The sequence below is a fragment of the Anopheles maculipalpis genome, chromosome 2RL (assembly GCF_943734695.1).
Source record: "Anopheles maculipalpis chromosome 2RL, idAnoMacuDA_375_x, whole genome shotgun sequence".
NCBI lineage: Eukaryota > Metazoa > Arthropoda > Insecta > Diptera > Culicidae > Anopheles > Anopheles maculipalpis.
In genome coordinates this window covers 8,153,629-8,180,385 of record NC_064871.1, presented here as the reverse complement: position 1 = coordinate 8,180,385, position 26,757 = coordinate 8,153,629, and the positions used below count along the sequence as shown (strand labels likewise).

Below are 26,757 nucleotides of genomic sequence, written 5' to 3'. Positions count from 1 at the left end.
CGAACCAAATACGTATCCACACGCATCGCAGCGACCAATAGTAAGACAAATCTAAGAAGAAGCGTGTTCATAAACGAAGACATAATTCATGGATTCAATTTGCAATGCTGTCACACATCTGCAGATAATCTAACAGCAGGTCCAAACTGCCTCACTACCTGGACACAAGATGGAGAGCATTATAGTTGCCAAATCGTTAAAAGGTTAGATCTTAAAAACTAAACACAAAAAACATCTAAAACCATTTACAAAAAAGGACCAACTTAACTAATGGCCGCTCACTGATGCTAATAGCAATCAGAAACACATTGTACGGGACACCGAGACACTCACTGACCTGCAACTACAATAACCATCTTTCTAATAGATTGAAATCCTTTTCCATCTGACCATTCCACCAACCAATTCCTTTCCCGGTTTTCCCACGAGACACAGCAACCCATCGTACCATCACACCAAACACGAGCTGAGAGAGATTTATCTTCCGTACGACAGGAACTAGTCCAGCCTAGTAGTAGTGCGCACAGTTCACAGCGGTGCAGCTGTTAGGCGTTCCCATTAGATGACACCCTTGTGCTTGTTGTCTTCGGCCGTCCAGTCTTGGTCCATTCGTCTGCTCTCTGTAACGTGTGCTCCCGGTTGGCGGAATTTTAACGGCATGCCTTACGTTGAAAAAGCAACCAAAACAACGCATGCAGATATGTCTTGGACATTTGAAATTTGAAAATTATTTCTCCCTCCGGGTACACCGGCCTGGATGCCTGACTGGCATCGTTGGCTGGCTGGCTGGATTTTACATATATTATAATAAAACATTCACTTCCTCTCGTCGCTGCCCGTCCCGGTTGTGCCGCTCTGCCTCTGTATGTGTGCAAAGCTCGGGAGTGTGCCTTCCAGGACTGACCGATCGATAGAGAAAACGTGGCAGCATAGCATCCAGTTCCGGATTGGAAAACCTCCCAAAACTAGTGCAACTGAAGGCCAGAGCAAAAGGGAAAGTTTCCCACCATCGATGTGTGTTTGTGTATGTTTGTGTCCTTCGCGCTGTATTTTCACATGAAGAAAGGTACTAAGGCGCCGGAATGGTAGAGAAAAGTTGAAGGAGAAGTTGCAAAATCTCAATTCCCACCCACATGTGAGCTTCCTCCTCTCTTTGCATCTCCTTTTTTACCAACCCTTCCCTTGGTGTTTCTCCCCCCTAAAACGTAACTCGCCCTGAAGATCTCCTCACTCCGGTGGAAATTCACTCGAAACACCCGAACAGAGGCTAACACCGGCGTCCATCGGCTCTCTTTCGTTGTGGACGTCCGCTTTCGCTTTCGTGGACACACACATACTGCATGTGTGAGCATCCTGCTCCCTTAAGCCCCACATACGTGTAGGTGTGTGTGTGTGTGCTGTGTTTCCGATCCCGGTACGGAAAGTTTCCGGTTCCGGGGGGCAGATGTGCGTATAATAACAATTTGATATATAAATGTGTTTATATGTTAAAACCACCCACTCGGGGCTGGCTGCTGTCGGTCCATCGGTACTGCTATGCAAACACAACGTCCCTTTGAATGTGTATGGGTGTCCGTTAGAGCGAGACGAATCATAAGAAAATACGAGCGAACGAACTTCTGTTTGTCCCCAACAGACGACCACCGGACGCAGCAAAAGTAAAAGCGAAAGAAACAGACGACAGAGCGGGGTAGAGATGGGAGATCCTCCCGCCTTCCAAATGTGACGATCCGGTTGACCACCGTTTGCCGTCAGTTGCTGCTAACACCCACGTCTTCCGTACCGGAGTGTGTCGTTATCATCATGACGAAGTTGTGATCTCAGTGGGCCACCCAACCCAGCACAGCAGCGAGTGTTTAGTTGGTCCAAGTCCACACTTTATTACCGCAGGCACCAAGTGTGCCAAGTTCACTTAGCATGGGAAGAGTAAATTTTTGCCGTTCTTTATTTCCAGCACAAAATATTTTTTTATGTTCAAGCGATGGTTTGTGGAGTAAATTCTTTGCTTAAAGAATAAGATAAAAGAATAATTTCAATTTTGTACAAAATTTGTTGTGCCAATTGTATAGATTTGGGCGTAATGTCCATTGCCGTTTAGGTTACTTCTTTTTTTACGTTTCTGGTGTTTTAACGACGATAAAGCGAAGCAGAGAACCGGCTCTTCATCAACAATTTTCACCGTCACTTGTTCATCAAACCAATAAAGACACATTGCGTACGTTGAAAGTTATAACAAATTGTATTCGAATACAATTTGCAAATCCAAATTCTGCTTTGGAATCAAAGAAGGTTATATCAATTTCCCCGGCATGCCGGCAGTCTCTAGAGGAACATTTGTCTTCCCATCAAAAGAACTCACTATCCAAACGCCTACAATTATGCAATTCACATACAAAATTTTTGCTTTTTTACAACTTCTTCATGACTTATGCTGTCTAATTCAAAGTACAAATATTTTTGCAAAATAAAACATACGCAAAACTAACATGTGTTTTGGCTATACGACGCCTGAATGTATGCATCTAGCATGGAATCATTATCTTTTCGTTCTTCCTGCTAAGGAAGCATAAAAAAGTACATTAAATATTTATTTCTTTGTCGTTTATCACGCAATCACTACTCTTTTGCCACATTCCCTTCATCTTAATGGCTGTTTCTTTCTTTCTAAATCGATTGGCTCTTGATGAAATATCACAAAAAAGGCGCATTTTATTGAAAGTTTGGTACGAAAATAGAGACATTTCAGACACCAGACACAATCCTTTTTCCAGCAAATGCTCGTTGTGGCATTACTCATCAGGCAGAAGGACCTTTACATACAACTTTAGTCCATCAATTCCTAGAAAAAGAAAACCCTCCCAGATCTCGCGTCTCGCGTTCATGTCACTATTTCTGCTTTTACCCCACTTCCTCTGTCCTACGTGTCCTTGCCACGGAAATCCCTTCCATGATGCGGCGCAAATGAACAACGCCATTAACATGCTCTACCACCCGTTGGTGCTTCTTACCTTAACTTGCCTCGCACACGGACGATGGGCAGCACAGCATCAGCAATCAAGTAATGGAAGTCGGGGTGTCCAAAAAATGGACATTCCTCCTACACAACATCAAGCGACTGCCCGCGTCTTCCAAACACACAAAGAGTAAAAACTCCCCAAAGAACCGCGCTTCTTCGCGTGGTATTTTTTTTTTTTTTTTGTACCCCGCGAAGCACATCCGGTTCACGTTTCGCGTGCGTTCATTTTCAGATAAATTATATAACAGCGTCATTAAATTTATCGTCATTACGAAAGTTAAAAAGAATCAAATTAAAAATTCACCCTTTACGCCAGGCAGCCGCCGGTAGAAGTCTAGAAAGATGGTCGAGAGAAGAAAAAAAAACCGAAACACAGAAAAGAAGGCACAAGGCGTAGAATGATGATAAAACCGTACCGTGCAATAGGCGAACCAACAAGAACACGAGAAAAAAAAAATGTCTCTACAAGCAAAAGCTCCATCGTTGTCAGTGATAAGAAAAGAAAACGCAACCAAAAAACCCCACTCCTATCGAGCGAAATGAAAAGAAATGGTCAAGAGAGTTTAGAAGCATGAAAAAAATACGCATCTAGAACACAGCACGAGCACGTGGAAGCTTCTTCGCCTTGTGCAGACTTGGTTAGGTTTTTTTTTTTTTTCTTTCTTATCCACCGCCCACAGCCACCGCGTGTGGCTATTTTCCGTGTCCACCCGCCACGCGCTTGCTAAACTGGTGCGAGTTTTCCATTTTATGTGCCTTTTCTTTTCTTTTCCCTCGCTTTTCGAAGGAAAATATCTTCCGTCCAGTTCCGTCCAGCGGGGAACTCCTTCTCCTTATCTGTGTGCGTGTGTGAGTGACGAACATTGTTTTTTTTTCTCAACGTTATTGCCACGGCGCAAACGAACTCTTTTTTCGCTGTGATCATTTCCATTTCACTACAGGGAAACGGTCTTAATGGTGTGCGTACGATCCTATTCTTGCGTGTGTACTGCGTTTTTTTTCTGTTTTTGGCCTTCCATTTTCCAATTCCCGTGCGGGCTTACGCCATTAACCCGTTCGCGATTTCTTCCGTGCGGCGAATGGGTGGTGGAGCGATGGTAGAGAAAAAAACGTTTCTTAACTGTCCAGTACAGCTTCTTCCGCTTGCAAGGAGAGAATGGCTTGGGCCAGTGTTGCAGTAAGTAAAGCAGAGCATAGCAACAGTGCTGCGAAGTGATGCTGCTTTTGCCTGATGGAAAACGATTTGTTATTAGTACCAAATTTTAGTAAAGTAAAAACACAACTTAATTGCAACTGTTTTGATACCTTATGAAATCTTTTTTGACTTTTTAGTTTTTAAGTATTTTTTCAGATGTATTGCATGGCGTAGTGCAAGCTTTCGACACACTACATTCTAAGTAATGAGTTCAAGTCCCGATTCCACCAACATAAGTAATGTTTCGAAAATGTTTTTTCTTCCATTCTACCTCTTTCTCACTCCATCTCCTTTTCCCGAAACATTTCAATCCACCCTTCTACTCCTTCCTTCCCTCCCACCCTTCCCTTACACCCCTTTCACATTCCACGTGCTTCACGATTTTGCTCATCCCATATTCCGTTCGGTTTTTTTTTTTTTTTGGACACAACACAACACAATCTTTCTAGCCCAACCCTTTCGCGCTTAAAGACAAGAGGACGTTGCTACCTCAACACACGCACACACACACATCTACTTTCCTCTGATCCCTTGTGGATCGCTTTTTTTCATTTGTGAGTGAATTTCCCAACGGAAGCGAAGAAGAAAACATTCCATCCGTACCGTGATTCTAATATACCGAGCGTAGCTAGTAAAAATGGCCGGTAAACGGGAACCGCGGGAGCGGGAAAATTGAACGTGGCTATGGCTCGGACACGATGTCATACATACATACATACATACGCACATACGGGGTGGCCATACCGTGCCAAAAGTCAGACGAAGGACTAACCGCTGGCGAAACGGTGTAACGAATTCAAATCACGTTGCATGTATAATTTCGTTGCCCGTAAGCTGGACAGAGAATTAACAGAATTTCAATCGTAACAAGGGTTTTATTTATGCTCGCAACAATAAAGTACAACTGTTTCACTTTTCTAAACTGGGTATTTATATTCTGACTCGCAAGAAGCAACTCGGTACTAAAGAAATAGCAATGTAAGAAACTATTCTTGTACGATTGAAAGTTATAAAAAATAAATCCTTTTGAAGCTTGTGCTCAGTTACTTTTACTTTCACCCTTGAAACGAAGGGCCCACCGCTAGTGTGCGGCTAAAACATTTCAAAAATGTCTTCTTACCCATCCGGCCAACGAAAGACACAATTTTCCTGCCATCCTCCGTGTGGCGTTTGCAGCATTCAATCCTTTGTTTTAGAACGACCAACGTCCGACGTTCGCGTTCCTTTGCATGCCTCACCAAGCCACATAACAAGGGATGGCCCGCACACATACACACACACACACGCATACCGATGAAGCAAGCGACCACATGAAATGGCACATACATACACGTCGAACCATCGAATCCTTCGAGTGCCTCCCCTTGGAACACACACGCTCCACACATATCCTTAATTCCGTCCCGCTTCTATGTGTGGTTGAGTCACCCACGTGTAGCCTTGTTTGATATGCTACACCCCCTCACCCATCAACCACCCCGCACCAACCACATTTGCTTCGATTCGTTTGGTTCATTACAAATTCCAGCTTCTTTTAAAGATCTTCATCAAAATGCTTATTTTCGATACCGTCCGTTCATTCGCTCGTCCTGCCGGAAAGGCTGGACCAACGATGGCTCTCGCAGCTTCGCAGTGTTTTCCCAGTCCAACGGTAATGTTTATCTTTGCCCTAGCGTTCGTCCCATACCAACGCGGGTTCGTTGCGAACCAGTGGGCTTCGTATGTGACATGGCGCAATAACGAAGGCACTTTGATTAATTTCCCCTTTCGGTTGCCGCAAACGGTACAAATGAAGGTAAAGGGGTGATGGGAAAACCCTTAATTTGCTGGACGGTAATGGTAATTTTTGATCGTGGAGTAAAGCGCCTGTATGTATACCATCGGAAAGTCCGACGCAACATTTCGCTTTTTTTCTTCTTTCACTGAAGGTATTTTTAAATTTATAATCAATAACAATGTTTAAATAAAAATGAAAAGGTTGTGTCAAAAAATAATTGAAATCATCAAAATTTAAAACAAAGTTTAAAAGTATAGAAGAAAACATTTACTCGAAACGTCGCTAAGTGAGTATTAACTTTTCTAAATAATGACACGTAAACATGCATTTCTGACACAGAACCGCATTTCGTTCGCATTCAAATTCAAAGTCTCTAAATTTTATATCTAATTTTAGCTACCAAACAAATATTTGTCACATTCATTGTATACATACCTTGAAACTAAACAAATAAAACTAAATAAAAGTGAAATTAAATGGAAATCCCTCATTAGGCTCCAAATTACGACTACCAGCACGTGCCAACTTTATCGCCAACAAACTTCATCCAAATATGAATCTTTCGAGCATCTTTCAGTTCATTTTTCACGCCTCCATTCCCGGCAGCGGTCAGCCGCGTAAAGCCCTGCTGTGGCGTTCAAAACTTTAGCCTTTAGCTTAGGCTTTCTAGCTCACGGTCAGAGAAAAAGGGTACGCAAGGCGTGCGAAAGGCGCGTTCCTCGATACTTTCGCTGAAGCCCCTTTTCTGTTCATGCATGTAAAATCTTTAAAGAGATTTACGACGCTTTGCTCATCCCTTTTGGCCGTTGAGGTGTGCGTCGGAAAGGTGTTGAAGTTTAAAAAATCCTTCTTTATGAAGTTTTGCAACTCAATCGGATGCTTTTCGTGTGAGGCGTGAGTGCAGTAGAGAACAAATTTCAAAAACATAAAATTAATCAAATGAAGCTCCAGAACAAACAACAACGGTTGAGGGAAGTAGAAAAACGGATTTTGTGTATGACTTTCGCCAAGAAACTGTAATGCTAGCTCACTCACTTTCATCTTTTAGCATCCTTTTAAGCAAATGCGCCGGATCCACGCTTCACTGAACCGATAGCTCAATTGAAGAGTTATTTAAGTGACCTGCCCGGCAAACAAACAAAAAACAAACAGAAAAATGCCTGTCTAGTAGACAAACACAAACAAATAAAAAATCGCCTCCACTCAATCCTTTGATTAAGTAAGTTTGAGCTGATTTTTTTTACTTTGTTTTCTTTTTCTTCTGTGTTTCTTGTCTCTTTATTGTTTCTTTATCCCTTTCATGTACTTTCAAAACTTCTTGAAACTCATTTCCAGCTATGCAATGTTGATTTTTTGCTTCTCTTTTGTGCTCTGATTGAGTGTAGAAACTTTTGTTATTGACACTTTCGCGTCGAATGTTGTGAACCTGGTCAAGTTACTGGTTTACCACTAGGCAGTTTGTGTAGCATTTCCAATCATTCATTATATGTTTTATTCAAATTTCTTATCTGGTTTTTATATTTCTTTTTTTGTGATATTAAACAATATTCTGTGTAATTTATTGACTTTTGGCTACCCAGCTTCGAATGTTTTATTTGGTATAATTAGTAAAAAAACAACGCCGTCATGACATCGATTCTAAATTAACCTTAAATGAAAATTGAGAAGAATCACCACCGAAGCCATTCCCCTAGAACAGACCATCCTTGCAATGCTATTAAAATACATAAAACATTTAAAGCGGCGTAAGTATGTAAAACAATCAACCATAAAGAAAAGCAAAACATAACGTGTCGACGTGCCTCACCTCCTTAAACTCCCAAACACTGATCACCGGTCTGGTCTGGTCTGGTAGCAAAAGGGGTGACTTAGAATGAGAAAAATTGTAAGCAGCAGTTCCAATCGGCCGAGCCGGTCCCTACCGTTGCCAGCTAATATTATCATTGCCACTATATCGACTCACCAGAAGCACGAAGCCGGCGATCGCAGTCCCGCTGCACGAGTACATAATGATTTAACAGAAAAAAAGTATAAAAAATTAACAAAAACGGTCTCTTCCCATTCCGTGTGCGGCTTGCAGCAGCAAAATCTTCCCAACAGAACAGTACGGGATGCTGCTAGTTAAGAACGGTTTGAGGGGAGTTTTGTAGAAGACAGCAAAAAAAAAAACACGCCACCTTCTCCAAACTCTTACAGCATCTCTGCACATGGGTCGAGGCAGAAGCAGCAAGCAGAAGAAATAAGTACTCATCACCCCTTTTTGTCCCATCCCGGTGAACCTTCTCACGCAACGTAAGATGTAAGATGTTGCGCGAAAAAATGGGAGAAAAAAAACAGAGCACCACGAAGATAACAACCAAACGGCCTTCCCGTGCCGTTCGGGAGAAAAATTAGAAGCCAATTGCTTCACCTTGAGGAAAACTCTACGCAACGGTGTACACGACTGGCCGAACACACACACACGTACACTCTGTGACAAAGACAAACAGATGCAGATAAGACACGAGTAAAGGAAAGGCGAAGTTTTAAGCAAAAGAGAAAGAGGGAGAGAGAGTAGAAAATGAAAGAAGTTAAAGACAATGTAAAAATGCGTTGTGAGCGATCCACTGTAACGTGAAAAATTAATGTCATGAAAAGCATCGAACACAACGCGAGAAAAAAAACATTCATTTCGTGCTTTTCTTCTGAATGTTTTCTATTCTATTACCTCGTTGCGTTCCTTGTTTTACTTTTTCCCGCCGTATTTCGTTAATTTCTTATTTATTTCTTCTGTTCTCTATTTATTTTCATCTTCGTTTCTTTACTCTATTCTTCCAGCATTTCTTTCACACTATTAGCTCTCTAAAATGTGTCCCTTCTTACATTTTTCCACACACCAGAAAAAAAAAGATAGCAAACTCACTTGCAAAACGAAACGGTATCCCCTTGTTCTCCTGCTTTTTCGTAACAGTTATTGTTTGGCTTTAGCTTCTCTTCGTAAAGTCCTGCTCGCGAGGAGACTCCACCATCACCACCCAGTTCACGGGATTCCCCCAATTTTGTTCCCAGTGATTTATATCCTGTTTGCCAATTTTCGATGGAATATTCATCATCATCGTCGAGGTTTTTTTTTCTAATCTTTTTTTTTAGTTTTTCTTCTTCTTTTCTTCCGCTTCATTTATCTCTTGAAGATGTGTACTTTTCCTGTTTGTATTAGGCGGTGTTTCGTTTTGGAACGGGATTTTGTGTCTATCTCGCTATACCCCTTTTCCGTTGAAGCCATCTTGATTCGTACACATCCTTCAGAACTGGATAGGAACCGGTGAATTTGGCCGTTGGTGTGGTTAGCCGTTGTAAATCATTAACGGCTAAAACAGGACGATAGGAATCAGTTTGAGCTAGAGAACTTTGTCTGTATATTATTTTACTGTTGAATTTCTTGAAGAATCATGTTTTGTACTTATTTTTTGCATACTTTACGTGTTATTGCACGATTTGAAAAGTATACAAGTTTTATTACCATTAGACTCTTATGATTTTCGCTTTGTTTCTCATGTTTTATGTCAAATTATTTTTAATTTTCTGAATCTTATTGTCATTACTCAACTTCTTCCGATTCCGATGGCGCCATTTTTCACATTCCAACCAACTCAACCACGGATGACCAACGTCCAGCGTTGATTGGCAAATGAGCAGAAGGAACCCTTTATCCTGCCCATTCAGTACGGACGCTTATTAAACGATGCTGTCTCGTGTAAGTTAACCCCATTTCATTAATCGAAGAGGACGTTCCCTTAAAAACCACCCTATCGAAAGGACCCCTGTACTGTGCTGCTCCTGTTGGTCATCAGGGCAAAACAAGCTGACCAGGACGAGATTTAATTTAATAAACGTACAACACTACAGAATGTACATTTTCTTAATCTTATCCCCTCTTCTCTTGGTGTAGAAAAGGTAACCAGTAACCCGGAATCAAAAGACGTTCCAATGGCCTCGGGGTTCGGCAAGGGTTGTTTTTATTATGATGTAGTTACACACGGATTTTCATTCCTCGGCTTGCTCATTTCCCACTGGTCAAGCTCGGTCCCCATCGACAAATTGTCGGCAACACACCCGATTCGCACGCTTCTCCCTGACCATTGGTCAACGGGCACATGCCGGGTTATGACACTTGGCCCCTAAAGAGCAGGAAATCCTCGGGAATGGGTCACTTATTACTAACGAACAAGAAAAAAAAAACGAGGGAAACCGAAGGAAGATAAGTTTAATTTCAAGATCCCATACACACACTAAAACCGTTGTTGCAATCGCGAAACTAAAACGGAAGGTCAACCGTAAGCTTTAAAAGGTCGTCCTATTGTCCCCTTCTGGTCAGTCGGTCGATCTTTGGATCGCTACTGGGTTGGGTTCGGGTCCCGTTCACGGTTTAAGGCTGCTTTGACCTTTTTCTCACACTGCAAAACCCTCCCCGGGACTCCTTTCTTTTACGTTGCGCCACACTCGAGAAGACACTCTTTTTTTACGCAACCGAAATGCAATGTCGTATGCAAATGCAAATGCCGAATGCTGTCGACTGACCAGGTCAACAGGGCAGGTCAAGTTTGGGGTTGCCCTTAGGGATAGCGTTCGGACGACCGTTCCCAGTCCCAAACACAGACCGGGATGGTAAAGTTGCACAGAATTAGATTGGTTTCATCCTAATTATTATTATCTCCGAATCCCGGCTCGAGATTGACCCTCGAGGAGACTCGTTCCAGACGACGTCTCACTTCCGTAACCCTAATCTTCACCGGAGCCCGAGAAAGGTCGTTCGGTCGGCTGACCAACGGTCAAGAAGCAGAATACCAATGACATCAACGAAAAAACTCTCTCCCCCTCTCAAAGACGGGTCAAAGCAAGTAGTTAGTTTGTAACCATTTACACGGCTACCACGGGCTTGACCCTGGCCTGCAGAGCAAAGTGTGCTTACAAGCGATAAAACTTGTTTTACTATTTTTATTTGTTGCGGGGTTGCTACCACAGCTAAGCGTACTTTAATTTAACTATGACCATATCGACCAATCAAACGCATCGAGCAGACATTCGAGGGGATAACAGGACGGCTCGAGACGATGTTCCTTAATTTTTAACTACTGTAGTTCGGAACTGATTTATCACCTCGCGATGGGACAAAAGGACAACCGTTTCTGATTTCGATATTGGACAACATGCTCAAGATTTGCCCTTTTTTTCCTAACCCTCCTGACCCAAGCTGCGTTTCGTTTGATGGTCATTGTATGAACTGCGAATAATTAAAAGCTTCTCATTTCACTGACCCTTGGGCTCTAGAAGAAGGGGCATTTTTTATGCAGTCTTAGTTTTTGGATTATGGGCATGGAAATAATGAACTTATGTGGACCGATTTGCTGATCGTTAATCACATTGGTATTGCTGACCGTTGCAGTTTAACGGTTTTTCTTTTAAAGTAGCTAATCCGGGTCTGGTTGCAAGGATACCTCACAAAACTGCGGCGTTCATAAGTGACAAACTTATAATTACCATAAAAATCTACATTAAATTTATCGTCAATTTAGAAAAATCTTTCCTTTGAAAGATATTTCAAACATTGTTTATTCGGATGTTGTCTAGCCTTAGGTCTAATCATTTTGCATTGGACGCGCAACGATGGAGATCCATCGTATAGCCCAATTACACTCCAAAGTATGTGGATGTGGCCTCGGATTCCACAACAGAGATCTATGATCTTGTATGGAGTACGAGGTTGCTCGACACTCATTGTTAGACGCAGGCCAGGGTAATACAGGGCCTGCTGAAAGGCGTTGACGAGACCTACCTGTGAACGATCTTGGATACCATTTCGTCCCCTCAACTCCTACCGCTTGTCTGCCTTATACGTGATGATGATGATGAATGAATTAGGATGAACAAAAGAAAGTATGAATGATTACGACGTGTGAGGGGCGCGGTACGACACAAACCGAAAGCTTTTCAAAGCCTTTCAATCCGGTGTAATGATAAATATTTTGCTGGAAAGAGTAAATTAGAACAAACCAGTTATTAATCGTTACTATCTGGACCATTTCTGCTCAATATCCTTAAAGGATCCACTTATGAAAGGATCCACGGAATAGCTTTACGAAGATCATGTGCTCATAGTATTCACATAAGCCTAAGCCTTCACATTAACCAGCCCTCAATTCGATAATTCTAATCGATTTTAACAAGATTAGGTAGATAGTTTGTTCCGTTTTGTACACGTTACTGGCCAAGTAACTGCAATCAAAATTTTATTTTGAGAAAAAGTAATCGATTTTTTTAATAAATAACTCAGTTGCCTCCAATCCAGTTCAAAACGAATCCGGAGTAAAATTGATCGTGTGAAATATTTCAACAGTCCACAGGAAAACTTTCACAAGTGCAGGTATGTTGCGTTCAATAAATGTATACATAATGTTCGCCTACTTTCCACTAGATGGCGTTGCTTGTTAAGGCTATGTGTAGAACGATTGAACAGTAGAAATTATGTATAAGCAAATAGCCTACATTTAGTTATTCCATGAAACGATTGTGATTGATAGCAGTAATTTTGAAATTGTTCACACATCCGAATACGGAGCAGGGATCTAATATTAATAAGACAACATCATAGAAATTCTCAGCAGAAAACATTACATGGCTATACAACAATGATGACGAATGTCAAATGCTGAAGCTTATATACGTGTTTATTTCCCCCCTTCTTCAGCAGTCAGGATGGCCGAGCGGTCTAAGGCGCTACGTTCAGGTCGTAGTCTACTCTGTAGGCGTGGGTTCGAATCCCACTTCTGACAAACAAAGCTTTTTTTCATTGATGCACATTGTGCAGCTGTAGCGTATTAACTTCTGAAACTTATTGCTTTGAACTTTTTAAAGTTTTTACTTACGGGACTAGATTTGCTTTTGACATAATAACTCTATTTTATAACGCTTAAAATAAGTATGTTTTTATCTTAAGCAGTACTATTTTAACAACTAAAGCGAAGAATAGAACGACTAACAACTTGCGCAATTGATATCACTATTCCAGCACCACAGTATGATGAAACGATACAAAGTAATTCATATGTACTCTTACTAGTGGATATTGATAAAATTATCTATCACTGTCAGTATATTATAAATATTGGAACAAAAAGGACAAAATTACCTTACTTTGTTGTAAGTAAGTGTGTAGTAAGTAAGAAAAGCATCAATCATATGGATAAAACACATCAAAAAACTTTGGTTGTCAGAAGTGGGATTCGAACCCACGCCTACAGAGTAGACTACGACCTGAACGTAGCGCCTTAGACCGCTCGGCCATCCTGACTTGACGATTCTCTGAGGATTCACACCGTACTGGTTACCACAGGCCATCCAAGATAAGGTACTTGGTTAGCTAGTATCACTACTTAGTTTTACTAATTGATTTGATTGACTTAATCGCGTACCTAGCTCTCCGAATGAACATAATTCTTCGCTTACCACATACAACATTCAACATCAAAATTATGGAGAGAATACGGAAACTTCAAAGCATAGCAAAGCAACTGGATTCCATTAACAATCATTTAAATTCAAAGTCTAATTAAAATCTATTCAATCGTACAATTATTAGCTTCTTGCAATTTTCTTTGATCGCTAAATATCACAGGTTTTGTCAACATATTTAGATATTATATTTTGAGAAAAAATGACGACCACAGGACTTACAAGTTTGGATTCTCCTTAGGCATAAGAAAGATAACGTTAAAAATCTTTTTTGAGATTTTGTCATAATTGAATATATTAAAAAGTACATACACATACACAATCTCAAGCTTTACAATCTAGGATTTTCTTCGGTTCTACGTTTATTATCTTATTATAAATATTTTCTACTCCTCGATTTAAATTTTCGGTCTTGACCTTTTCCTGTTCTTCTTACCCTGCTCAAATGAGAGTATGGTATGTTTATGAATATATTTGGCCCAATCAAACCTGGTTGAGTTGATTGGGCCCACCAAGCTTGCACCAGATCACCAAACTTGCACCAGAAAACTTATCACCCCGGGGGGAGGGGGGAAGGGGGTGTTACGCTACGCTCCTCCCTTAGAATAATATTCCGCCCCATTCTGACTGATTAACTCTTTTGCTTTTCTTATTAATTGTTGTACGACATTTTAACTCCTGCAAAACGACAAGAAAATAGTGATTTAATGTCAGAAGTGGGATTCGAACCCACGCCTACAGAGTAGACTACGACCTGAACGTAGCGCCTTAGACCGCTCGGCCATCCTGACCTGTCTATTGTTTCTTCCTACTACCAAGCCACACGCAAGATTTTACAAAATAAAACCTGTTTTAAAAATGTGAAATAAACTTAAAAAACACTAAACAAGCAACTGGTATGAAAGACTAATTACTTTTCTTAAATATCCAAGCTTTAATTCAGCCATTCTCTATAATTTACCTAATTATTATAGCAAGAAGAGGAACTTTAAAAACCAAAAACGATTTCACTATGTCAGAAGTGGGATTCGAACCCACGCCTACAGAGTAGACTACGACCTGAACGTAGCGCCTTAGACCGCTCGGCCATCCTGACCTGTCTATTGTTTTCTTAATTCACAGAATTGCTACATCAATTTTTATTTTTAGCTGTAATCATTTACATCAATCGGCATACACAATGTTGAGGTATATATGTATGTAAATTACATTCTTAATCCTGTCACGAGCAACCAAAAGTATCAGAAGAATTTCATGATCCAGGCAACCGCCTGTCAGCAAAGTTGGAGCCCTTGAGCTTTTCGAATATCAATGCACTCTTTGATTGAAATCTTAAGTAACTTTTCTTCTTTCTAAGTTTGTACATATATTGCCAAAAATTTCAAACGGTTTCAAGTGATAGCTCTTCAAAGTATTCATGATTTCATTCATCCAAATAACCCTGAACCAAAACAAAAGTCGATATAATCTATTAAGAAAAAAATATGAAAATTTTCCTACAAATATTTCCACACTTTACTCACACATTAAAAAAAATCAAGCCTATCGGATTACTAAAATCGGATAAATAAGCAATCAAAATCTGAATTGAGATTAATGATCAATCATGACTTAATCAATAGAATACAATACAGATACCTCCATTGAAAGCTACTGTATTATCAATATCATTTTCTGATGTTTAAATTTCAACAGGAAGTTAAATGAATAAAATGTTGTTACAATAGTGAATATTATTTAATTGTCAAATGAACATTTGACATAATCAGAAACACTAAACATAAACTGTAAATAAGGTTGAAGTAAAAAATATTTTTAGGACGTATATTTGACAGACAGATGATTTTTACTAGACAAGTGAAACATTTGCCTAAAATTCTCTCAAAAAAGGTTAAATCGAGAGAGAAAATTAAAATAGGTTCGAAGAAGAAAAAGCGTTTGTAAGTGTGGTCGATATCTATTTTGTTGTGAGCCAGTAGTACAAGTAGTAAACAAAATTATAGTTGTCAGAAGTGGGATTCGAACCCACGCCTACAGAGTAGACTACGACCTGAACGTAGCGCCTTAGACCGCTCGGCCATCCTGACCTGTCTATTGTTTCCAAAATCTTACAATTCACAAGAACAAATTGTATTTATAGAAGCGATAAAAGCACTTACCTCAAGTCAATTCTAAGAACAGAATAATATAGCAAGCTGATTCAGAATGCGATAGCAAAACAAATAGAAATAAGTTATAATAGGATTAAAACAAAAGATTCAGAAAACATAAAAAATGCATTGTAAAAAAAGGCAAGTTCATTCTTACTTTACCTATGATTGATTGATTTGTGAAGAGGTTTTCTTCAATGAGTATATTATTCACACACTTCCTTCATGTAAACCCGGTCTCATGAAATAAATACTTACCTACAACAGAAAATGGAATAAAATCGTTAGATTTCATTATGGTACGTATGAAAAAAACCTTCTTTTGTCAGAAGTGGGATTCGAACCCACGCCTACAGAGTAGACTACGACCTGAACGTAGCGCCTTAGACCGCTCGGCCATCCTGACATGTTAAGATCCGCCCTCAAATTACACACCGGGTCGACCATACGCACCACACGAATCTAGTAGGCCAAGCATAAGCAACGCATATGATCTTCTTCACTACGCACGCACACGCGCACATGGGTTCTTACACTGCGCAACGCGAACGAATGCCACGTGTTTGGCTTTTGCTTACCATTTGTCACTACGCAACACAAACTCCGCTTTCAACCATGCCAAGGTGTATGTTGTAATGGCAGCATCTTTATTCTTAGTTACTTCATTTCTGTTTCTTTTATTTGTTTGTCTCTTTACATAGTTTACTTTCATCAAGCTTGGAAGCTTTTGTTTCTGTTATGTATTTATGTATTTTTTTATATCGGCTTGTCCCTTAGTTTCCTTTTCTTAACACAATCACACATGCACACACGCATCTACTCTTGCACACCTATCTCGACATCCGTTCTCTTCGTATCACTTCGGTTTGGTTTTTACCCTTTCCGGTTGTTTATGAACATGTTAAAGCATAAACGCTCACACAATCACTTTTCATTGTTTAGCTCGTCTGCAGACACGTGCTTCCCCTAACGATTCCAGCAAAACATCTACAAACGCAAAACAATAATAGACAGAAACAATGGCTAGAAAGGCATGCAGCGTTTTTGTTTATCTTCTGCTTGCTAGTGTGCGAGAAAGCGGTAAAAGGTTTTATTTTGCACGCAGGAACATTCAAGCTAGATTAATAATGATCAGTCACTTGTATAGATCTTTATCTGATCCTTACTGGGGATCCTCACCGTTGCGGTACTGCAGCTACTTGCACAATAATCGTACGCGTGTTACAGACGGTTCCGTTAAGATTTTGCCTTTCCACCATACTAATATTACCTATCGGTTTGTTCCTGTATGATTTTGGTTCGTGTTGCTCGATTGTGTAAGCCTTTTCAATTATATCAAGGAGGAAGCATCTGCTGAATCCCCCTAGGCTCCAAGAATGGAAGAAAATTTATTTTAGCGATCTGTTTTTGTGAGTTTTGACTGTCTCTAAACGATATTCCCCATCTGAAGTAAGAACTTGCACAATGTGACCTCTTTCTCTCTCACTTCTAAAATGAGTAATACTATTTAGAATATGTGTATACAGAAACGAGTCCCATAAAAGCATGGACCGTCATCGACACTCACAAAAAAGCGTTAATATCTGTTAACCTGTTAAGCTGATAAATTTATTACTTCGTTTTAATATCTCTTACAGGCTCCAGAACGTTTCTCTATGGCGAAAAAAGAAGTGTACTACACATGGATGAGTTTCAATCATTGCAATAGCTAAAAAAGATGACGGAAGTGTCGTAATGGATTCTTGTGTGTGTGTGTTGGCATGACGGCTATAAAGTTCGAGTTGGACTTTATTGTGCGATCTTCAGTGTACTTGAAGTGTATTTGGCAATAATTCTTTGCATAATATATGTAGTTGAGTGAGGTTGATACAAAGCATGATCAATTTTTCTTCTGAATTTACTGTGTCACATCACAAAAGCTTCCTACGTACGACACACGCGCTCCTTCTGTCGTTTTCACACTGTTAATTTCAAAAGCACCAATGTTTTGTTTCTAATATATTATCAACTTTCCCTCCAAATCCGCCACCATTGCATCGCGCGGTCATCAATAATCGTATGATTTTTTATTCATTTCATATTGTTCTTTCTTCTATTCTATTATCTTTTAGCGTCCACAATACGTGGACAGTGTAAAATACTTTTTCGAAAAAAAAAACACGAATCGAAACGAAAAACTTCTTTGCCACCAAAAACTCACATTCTTTCGTGTATTTTATCGTACATTCACTGTAAAATTCGATATACATTCTTTGTAAAATTATTGTATTATGCCTCTAATCCTCCAAGTGGTGTTGAATTAATAATCCATAGTCTGATTCGTTTTCTTATGCTGTGTTTGTGTTTTTTTTTATTTTTTTATTGTGTACTTTACTTATAATATATTGATCCTACCGCACAACGTATACCGTTGTGTGTAAAATCGTTATAAATCGTCATAAATGATGCGTCCAAAAGCGTCACACAACTCCCAACTACTACAAAAAGGCCCTAACTGGACAGCCTTCCCGTCGTCCATCAACGCATCTCCCCCTCCTGACGGTCGAAAAGCTTATATAGTAACCATTCAATGACAAAATTCGTCCAAATTAAAGAGTCGAATCAAAGCGATCTACTTAGAAGAATTATATTTACTTTTACTTGTGACAGATAACTGATCTTACCAGAACAAGAGAAACAACGTTTGACAGCAAAAAGCATTGGTTTGCGTATAACGTAACTAACACTATCACGCACATGCATAGGCACGCAGCGTGCTACGTAAAATGATGAAGAAGCTCATAGTAGTAGCAGTAGTAATAGAAGTAGTAGTAGTAATGGTGACGTGCACATACGCGGATCCGAAGATTTATTACGACACACTAGAATGGTAAAGTTAATATGTGTTCGCTTACAAACTACGCTTAGCCCATGGCACTTGCTGTTATAGTAAATCGTTCGCGGGGCAAACACTTGTTCGCTCGATTTACTAATCCTTTTCTACACTCCACGTTAAGAGCCGTAAAAACTGTACACAACGTCTCCCTTTCTCATCTTTCCTTCCCGTGGGCTCCTGGGATCGATTTCCCACATTTGGTTTAGCCAAGAAGAAGGATCAACCATCCTCTCTGTTTACTATTCCAGTTTCAGTACTTTCACTGTTGATACTTCATCCCAGCAAGCAGTTCTTCTGTCACCCAGCATCACTTTCCATATCGCTCTCTCTCTCTCTCTCTCTCTCTCTTTTTCTTTCTCAGTCTAACAACAACCATGACCTTTCAAGGAGAATTCCTTGGTCAATCTATTCGTATTGGTTCTGTTGGTGGAGCCGGATATTTTATATCGCTGTACTTTAATAACAATCAAAAATCCTCCACATTTATCCGTGACCCACGCTACTAAAAACAAAGCATACAATAAACTGTACATAGGTTCCGGGCTGGAAGAGTCCTCTTTTCTCACCCACCCATTACGTCGGACCGGATTCTCAAATCGAGATTCTTAACCACTATCCCTACTAGTACCGGTAAAGGTACTAGTAGGTACGCAAAATGTTATTAATTATTGTACAAAAGCTTCGAAATTTTCGTTTACGTTTCGCTTTATAAGGTTCCTCTCTCACTCCTCAAGGTCCATCTTCCACAAGAGTGGCACGAGAGGTTTACACTACTAAAGTATTTAAATAAATTATACCTTAAAAATGGGCTCGCTTTCCTCCTCTTGCTATCATTTGCTTTGCTCTACCTAATCACAATAATGATTGATCGATTGCGCGCTTTACTAAATTACTCGATTCACTACACCACGAAGCGGCATTTAGTTACTAAAAAGAACATTCCATTCTTTTACTAAGCAGACTTTCGGTTTGCACAAATTGCGTAAATATATGCGTTAATGCGTGTATGTGTGTTTTTGCACTTTGCTGCGCAATCCACCTCCTTGGTAGTTAGTTAGGCCAGTCCATTCCATGCATACATTTAGGCGCTAGCTAGTACGTATCGGATTTAGTAGCACTTTCCTTCCTGCATTGTGGCCAATACTGGCACAGCAGGTTTCAGACCCGTTGCTGATGCGATGGTGGTGGTTGATGTTGCTGCTGCTGCTGTTGCTGCTGTTGCTGCAAGTATTGCTGATTCAGCAACTGTTGATGGTGATGGAGATGATGAGGCACGGGGCCTGGTTGTGATATTACGCTGGATGTCGTGCTGCTGGTGGTGGTAGTTAGTTGCGTCTTCTCGCTACGCTTTGGTGGTGGTGGTGGTGGTCGCTTCTTCACACTGCCTCCAATACCGGAAGCCATTGGACCACCACCGGTCGGAAGATGCTGGTGCATGTTGGGCACCGGTACTGCGTTCGACACGATAGGATAGTTTGGTTCCATGCCCATATTGCTGCCAAGATTCTCGTACAAACCGTCTGGTGCTGCACCGTAATGTTCCTGCACCCAGTTGCTCACGTTGGCCGTTTCGCGATAGTACGGCGTTGCGGACGAGTACAGATCGTTACCACCGTGGATGTCGCGGAAGCCAAGCACTTCGTGCGGTGTTGTCGCCGGCTCTTGCTTACATTTCTGCGCCACCTGCCACTTCTTGTTCATTACACGTTGGAGATCTTTTAGGAAGTCGTGTGGAGGGTTAGCGCTCGATTCACTTAACCGCTTAGGTGACGTGTACGTCGTGGAAAGGCGCGTCGCTTCGGCTCTTGGTGGTGGAGCCGGAGGACCAACACTGTATGTGGCACAGAGACGTCTCGGCGACGGTGGCACTTCTTGTACTTCATCCTCAAAGCAAACCTTCCGGCGCAACAGCACCGGTGACTCGGCGAAGGACACACTCTTCGCTGGTGCTGCCGGTGGTGCATCGGTACCATCACAACCGTTGTAAGGCGGAGGTGCCTTGTATGGGGGAGCTTTCAATGCTGAAGGTTTCAACGTTTTCGAGTAGATTGGTTCCTTCTTCAAGATGGCGTTAGGCGTGGTTGGGTTCGGTAACGTGTGACTATTTAGTTTCTTTATTGCCTGCGCCATGGATGATATCGCATTGATTGGACGCTGTTCCTGCTGTCGAACGGTCGAAACAGCATTCGTGCTTGTGGTTGTTGCACTAACGGTAGGAGGAACTACAGAGGAAGACTGCACCGTTGGCATGGAGGAAGAGCCTGCCGACGACGCCACCAGCGCCGCCGTCGTTGCTGATGGTGGTGGCGGTGGAGGTAATTGCACAGAAGCCAGCGACAGTTGAGATCCACTGAATGAGTTGTCGAGTTCGTTTGGCGGTGGCGGAGGCGGTAGCGAATCGAGCGACAGGGTAGAACCGGAAAAGTTTGCTCCCATCATTGCCGGGTCATCCGTAGCGGAAGGTGGCGGCGGCGGTGGAAGCGAAAACGTCGAGTCAGTCATGCAGGACGGTATCGGTTCAACGATCGTACCGGCTGGTGTTACGATCGTTGGATGAGCAGACGACGGGCTCAAGATGGTCACCGGCGGTTCAAAGTTGACCGGAGTATTCAACACACTGCCAACTGGCGTTGGCGTGGATGCGGAAGAACTCATGCTTTCGATTGAGCCACGATTCTGGGTTGGCATCGGACGTCGCTTCAGCGTACCGCTTCCGGTACTCTCTTCGCTTCTTCGCCGGCTGTGACGTCGTGTAAGTGTGCCACCTTCGCCGAACGAACCCGATCCTATCGATCCGGCACCAGGCGAATCCTTCAGTCGTGTCGTCTCACCGACTTCCTTCAGCTGGCGTGTCATCGAGGTGAGTGGAAGATTTGGTTTCATCGAGGGTTTGCGCTTAATGGTACCGGTCGGAAACTCGGAATCGAACCCGTTGTTCTCGTCCGACAAACATCCGCTAGAGCTAGATGAGGAAGCTCTCGACAGCCGTCCATTACCGTTGGCAGTGCAACCATTGCCGTTGCTGCCGTTGGTTGTGTTATGAGGAACTAGAAGATGATTGCTGCCACTTCCGCTGCTGTTGCTGCTACCGGTGCTGCACTGTGAAGGAACGGACGATACAATGCTCCCGATGGAGCTGCTCCGGGCGGAACTAAGCTTGTCAAGCTCTTCCCGTGCCAGATCATCTAGTAGTGTCCGGTGATTGTCTAAAAGCTTCTTTCCATACTGTGAACAAGAAGAATAGAAGAGAAAACAAAAAAGACACCATTAGGACACATTTTCCTCTCACGAAACGCATTAAACACTGACCTTCATAACGCGTATGGCCGTTATCCAGTTTTCCAGCGTGGACGCATCCTCCGCACATAACATCTTCACCATCCGCACACCCTTCACACCGGGCGGTACCTTCGGGCAGCGCAATGCGAATGTGTAATCCGTCGGCGCTTTGTGCTTCTTCTTCCATCCAAGCCCGCGGTACACTTCATGCCCGGCAAACAATGCCAGACAGAGCAGATCCTTGGCTGAACGTGTCTTTTCCTTCGGGTAGTAATGCAACCCTGATGCCCGCAGCACAAAGTGATACTTCTTCCAGCCCTTTTTGGCATCGTTCTTCATGTACAGTGGTCCTTCCAGTGCGATCTGGCTCCCGCTGCTGAAGAACTCATCCAGCAACATTGTCCTGTGGCGAGGGAGAAATGAAGAAATCGATTAAATTTCAAACTCATCGCCTCATCGTTACGTAACGTATGTTGGCATGACTTTTATTTACCTCGTTTGCTCGTCGTGCTCACTTCCGGGAGCCATCTGTGTGCCGGGCAGGAACGCTTCGGGAGTCTTGAACAGCGCTACCTTATCCGGCCGCTGAAGAAACAGAACACGATTCTTCGAGTCCCGATTCCACAGCATCAAGTTATCGACCAGCATCTCGTGGTCCTCTAACAGTCGCTCCATCTGCAGCTCAGACAGATGCTCGACGATGGCCATCGTGGGCTCCATCTGGACGTGGTTTTTGTCTGCCAGCAGGCGCGTCACATGTCCGCAGCTCATCGTTTCGTCGACCAGCAGCGATTTGGACGCACCGTCGGCCGAAAAAGCCTTCACAAACAGTCGCCGTACCGAGGCCTGTTCTAGCTTTTGCAGTGCGAGATGTATTTTGGCCTGTTTGCCACCGTCTAGCAGATTCTGTTGGTTAACTGTTGTTCCCGAGGCAGCACCACTGTGCACTATCGTACCTACGGCTGCCGCCTGGAGGTGCTTCAAATGAGAGCTGCTCACACTGCTGGAAGCGGACGATTCGCTCGACATCAGCGATACCGTATCGCTGAAAGCGGAATCATTGTCGGGACTGTCGGTGCGTGGTTCACGATGCAGACTGATACTACCTCCGCCTACTCCACCAACTCCCATACCACTTGCAATACTACCTCCACTGCAGACTGTATCCGCTGCCACACTACTACACCCACTTTCCGACGAGAGTGTCGTATTGGTGGCCGCCGATATTGTGGAGTTGGTGCGACTGTGACTACGACCATGGCGCAGATCACCTCGCTCTTCCAGTATGCTCAGCTCGCCCAATATGGCATCCAGCTCGGCTTCCTGCGTTTCCTCCAGGTTCGCCATCGAGAAGCGGTAGGAATCGGTACGCTCGGAAGATGTGTTACTTTTTGGCCGCAGAAGTGCTGCCGCTGATACGTTGGTCGTTGTGGTTGCGTTGCCTGTTGTGCCCGGTGTACCGCTGATATCAAAACTCTGCAAGGAAAGAATAGCAACAATAGCGGGTCAGTTCCATTCCGTTGCTTTTTATGGTACGGGGAGATAGTAGATGGGGCTTGCTAGATTAACGAAGCTGGTTGAATGGTTGGTGGCAAACCGCACAATTAAATTCTAACCGACCAGTCCCATGACGCTTCCACTTATCAAACTTCGCGATGGTTCCTCCCTGTCTCTCTGATTCTATCAGGATTTTTTTTATGATGAACTGCCTTTTATGCCCACAAGCGTGACGGATTCGTTCACTGAACTCGACGCCATGAAAACTTTTAGCTGCCCAGCAGCAAAGTAAACAAGGTTCGGCCAGTGGTCGGAGAAAGGGCAGACCCCGCAGCAGTTTGCTTGGTGTCAAAACATTGTTTGTCAACGAGAATATCTCACACCCCACGGGTCTTGGCCTACTACACTCACTTATGTGTCACGATTTCAACAAACCGGGCTTCTTGGATTGTGACGAAAAGTTTGTCAACACGAAAGCCCTTTAATTCCGACGCCTACTCATCTCATTGTTGCCACCGCAAACTCCCAACGGGATCAAAGTTGCATTCTCAGTTTCCTCCCGATGGCGTCCATTACTCACCCAGTACGAGAAGCTTCACCGAGAAATAGCGTGAAATGAAACCAACCGCGAAAAGAAAACACATTTTCCGAAACATACTCGCCACAGTCCCACATGTGGCTTGGTCTAAAAATTCCAACGCCTTTGTGGGGCGCCCTCCACACCGGCACCTCCAGGGCAGTGATTGTTTGTTTTTGTGGGAATACTTGAACTCTTGCCGCATGCTCTGGTCGCGAATATCTTGCGTTTCCTTCTCAGAATTCCCGTTATTACTCACTGGCATGGGGCATGGGGAATACACTACACTCCCAGCCAGTCAATCGATCCCCCAGATACACTGGAAATTCATTGAGAAATTGTTCCGATAAATAAACTTACAAACAACACATGGCCGCATGCACATGCCTACACACGCAGTTAAAAACTTGCGCACCGCACGGATTCGTTTACTACAGGAGTTCTTCACGCACACAGAATCCATTGCATCATACCGCCAATTGACATACAACCCACCACCCTGAGTATTCAGAGTACCCCTTTTCTTCTACAGCAAGAAACCGGAATCTTGGAACGCAAGAGCATGTGGTACAACACATACACACACACACACATACAAAACAATCAATCTTCGGTACAAAAATAAACTTCCTCAGAATCCGGTCCGTCCGGTACGCTGTCAATCAGGTTAAACGGAACTGAGGTGGAGGCGCGCCAATCAGTGTGGGAGCGATGTCGTCGTCGAGTTTCCGTTACGCTAATTTGTTGCACCAGAACTCAAAAAGCGGGGGCCACAGCACAGTACGCAAAGTTGTACTCGCGCTGTCACGCGTGTGGGAAGTCCAAAGTGTGGCACCTCTTGAATCACTACTTTTCACGGAACTAGCACACCGCAACCGCAACCAACCAGCCAGCCAGCCCAGCTATCCGCTGCAGGATTCTACGAACAAACATGGCGAAAGTCTTCTCGGGGGAGCCAATGTTGGCGATTCTGTTTTATTATGGTTACCCCAATTAGCCAATTAGCAGGTAACGGCGCCTTTCTACACACCACCATTGCGGATTTACTTTTATTTTTATCTCAACTCACCCCTCCCCAGGACACTCGGACAACAACTGCTCGGACGGATGTGGATTAGCGGCCTTGTGCGACCATTACACCAGAAACGAACGGCACATCCGAACAAGAATTAGCGAACTTAATCTCTCCATTCTAGAGCAGTGACTAATCGGTGATGGCGTGTCGTCGTGACTGTACACCGTCCATTTTGGAAACGTTTGTATGTATTTTTTTTCTGCACGACTAGCTTCTGCTGTTGTTTGTATAATAGCCAAACCCAGCCAAGTCAGTCGTCGTCAGTCCGCCAGGAGGAAGCAAACACACGACAACGACACAAAAAAAACCTCTTACTACACACAGTTTACTTGGATGAAAACGGTTTTAATATTTGCTCCGGTGTGATGTTTCGCCGAATCGACGATTTTTTTACTTGTTGTTTTTGCTGGCCGCACTGTGTGTGTATTCGTGTTCGTCCAGTGTGCACAAAACATACAATATACGGTTCTTCGCGTGCAGACGGATCGACGAAGAACGTGGACGCATGCGCATCCCCGAAAATGCACGCTACGATTTCCCCGTTCGCCACGCTTCCTTTGATGTGCATTTTCAACCTCCCCCCTCCAGAGATTCGTCGGCCAAATTGTTTCCCTAAATCGATATCAAACGTCTGCAAAAACTGCTACCAACTTTGACAGCTACGGCACAAGTTCGAGGTTAGGGTGTGAGGTGCATTCGTGCTGATATAGAGGGCGCTAGTGGGCGGTACCGCTGTACGAAAACTGTTAACAACCCCTAAATACCGGCCGCTGCACTGTCCGCAGTAGTAATGCACGCCGATTAGTAATGTTTGTAGTAAATGGCATGAAAAAGTGGGCACGACGCCACGGAACGCCACGGTATGCAACCTCTGCGTGGTGGTGAATGAAAAAATTCCATTCAACTGTTGCTGGACAGCGGACCAGCTGTGACGTCAATTCGGTTGCGAGCAAACATCATTCACAAGCGGAGATGAATCATCTCGTCGCAATGAATGGCAAGGATGGAAGGATTCCGCGCCGTACGAGGAAACCGGTAACCGGTCGGTGTAAGTGTGTGGTGGGTGCGTGGCCTTTCGCGGTCGCCAGCTGATTGTGCAAAAAGTGGAAGGAAAAGAGTACCGTCGTGCTAATTAAGCGACCGGTCCTCATCACGTCCGCTTGTGAGTAATCGTAACACGATCAATATGCTGCATCGCACGTCAACGTTGCCGACAACCTAGCTCCCAAGATGGCGTTGGGTTTGGAGGGAAGTTAGAGAACCCGGTGATGGAAGCGGATGCGGCGTACCGAAGAATACAAATCGCGCATACCAGCAGACGGCGGATAGTGGAGGATGTTATGCAACTGTCGATTGAGGGCAGCATGTATGTCACGCGAGAGTGACCCACGATTTCTAATACTTCTCCAATCCGGATGACTATAACAGGACGTATGCGGGTGGTGGTGAGTGTTGGGGGGGACGAAACCCAACACCCTCAATCACAGTCACCGTAATGGTACACAATTAGATTAGAAGAAGTGAGAGGACAATGTCTCAGTCTCGGTCGCCATATTACTACACCATTCCCAACTACGCAAAGCGTTGCATTACGGTAACACTATGGTATTACGGCGTGTTTACGCTTTAAGAAGCTTTTCGATTCGATCAAACTAGGCAAACTTTCGCCTATACGGTAGACACGGTATGTTTCAAAGGGTTCAAAGCTCGCGCCCCGAGGTGTCCCACTTCGGGTGTCCATTTTTGTAATACTCAACGAGACAGAGGAAACCTTACAAATTAAATGGAACAAACTAACCCAGTTTTATTCCGTTTTGAGTCCAATTTC

The 26,757-nt window shown here is 43.1% G+C and overlaps 2 protein-coding genes and 6 non-coding genes across 8 annotated transcripts in view; 2 read left to right on the top strand and 6 right to left on the bottom strand.

Annotated features, from left to right (window-relative positions):
• Positions 1 to 26,757, top strand: part of LOC126559425 (gamma-aminobutyric acid receptor-associated protein) — a 228,474-nt gene that overhangs the window by 111,089 nt on the left and 90,628 nt on the right. The gene's annotated exons all lie outside the window — the stretch shown is intronic.
• Positions 12,715 to 12,797, top strand: Trnal-cag (transfer RNA leucine (anticodon CAG)). The gene has a single exon. It is a non-coding gene; the product is annotated as a tRNA-Leu (tRNA).
• Trnal-cag (transfer RNA leucine (anticodon CAG)) lies at positions 13,233 to 13,315 on the bottom strand. The gene has a single exon. It is a non-coding gene; the product is annotated as a tRNA-Leu (tRNA).
• Trnal-cag (transfer RNA leucine (anticodon CAG)) lies at positions 14,185 to 14,267 on the bottom strand. Its single transcript has one exon. It is a non-coding gene; the product is annotated as a tRNA-Leu (tRNA).
• Trnal-cag (transfer RNA leucine (anticodon CAG)) lies at positions 14,490 to 14,572 on the bottom strand. The gene has a single exon. It is a non-coding gene; the product is annotated as a tRNA-Leu (tRNA).
• Positions 15,481 to 15,563, bottom strand: Trnal-cag (transfer RNA leucine (anticodon CAG)). Its single transcript has one exon. It is a non-coding gene; the product is annotated as a tRNA-Leu (tRNA).
• On the bottom strand, positions 15,950 to 16,032 carry Trnal-cag (transfer RNA leucine (anticodon CAG)). Its single transcript has one exon. It is a non-coding gene; the product is annotated as a tRNA-Leu (tRNA).
• LOC126556968 (ras-associated and pleckstrin homology domains-containing protein 1) lies at positions 19,601 to 23,257 on the bottom strand. The gene is made up of 3 exons (XM_050212550.1): positions 22,274 to 23,257; positions 21,811 to 22,183; positions 19,601 to 21,726 (listed from the first exon to the last, which is right to left on the bottom strand). The coding sequence occupies exons 1-3, from the start codon at positions 23,125 to 23,127 to the stop codon at positions 19,660 to 19,662; spliced, it is 3,294 nt and encodes a 1,097-aa protein (XP_050068507.1). The 5' UTR covers positions 23,128 to 23,257; the 3' UTR covers positions 19,601 to 19,659.

Coding starts and splice junctions, on each gene's coding strand:
- LOC126556968 (XM_050212550.1), bottom strand. CDS start 23,127: ATGGCGAACCTGGAGGAAACGCAGGAAGCCGAGCTGGATGCCATATTG. Junction 22,184..22,273: donor GAGCACGACGAGCAAACGAG/GTAAATAAAAGT, acceptor CCCTCGCCACAG/GACAATGTTGCTGGATGAGT. Junction 21,727..21,810: donor CGGCCATACGCGTTATGAAG/GTCAGTGTTTAA, acceptor TCTTGTTCACAG/TATGGAAAGAAGCTTTTAGA.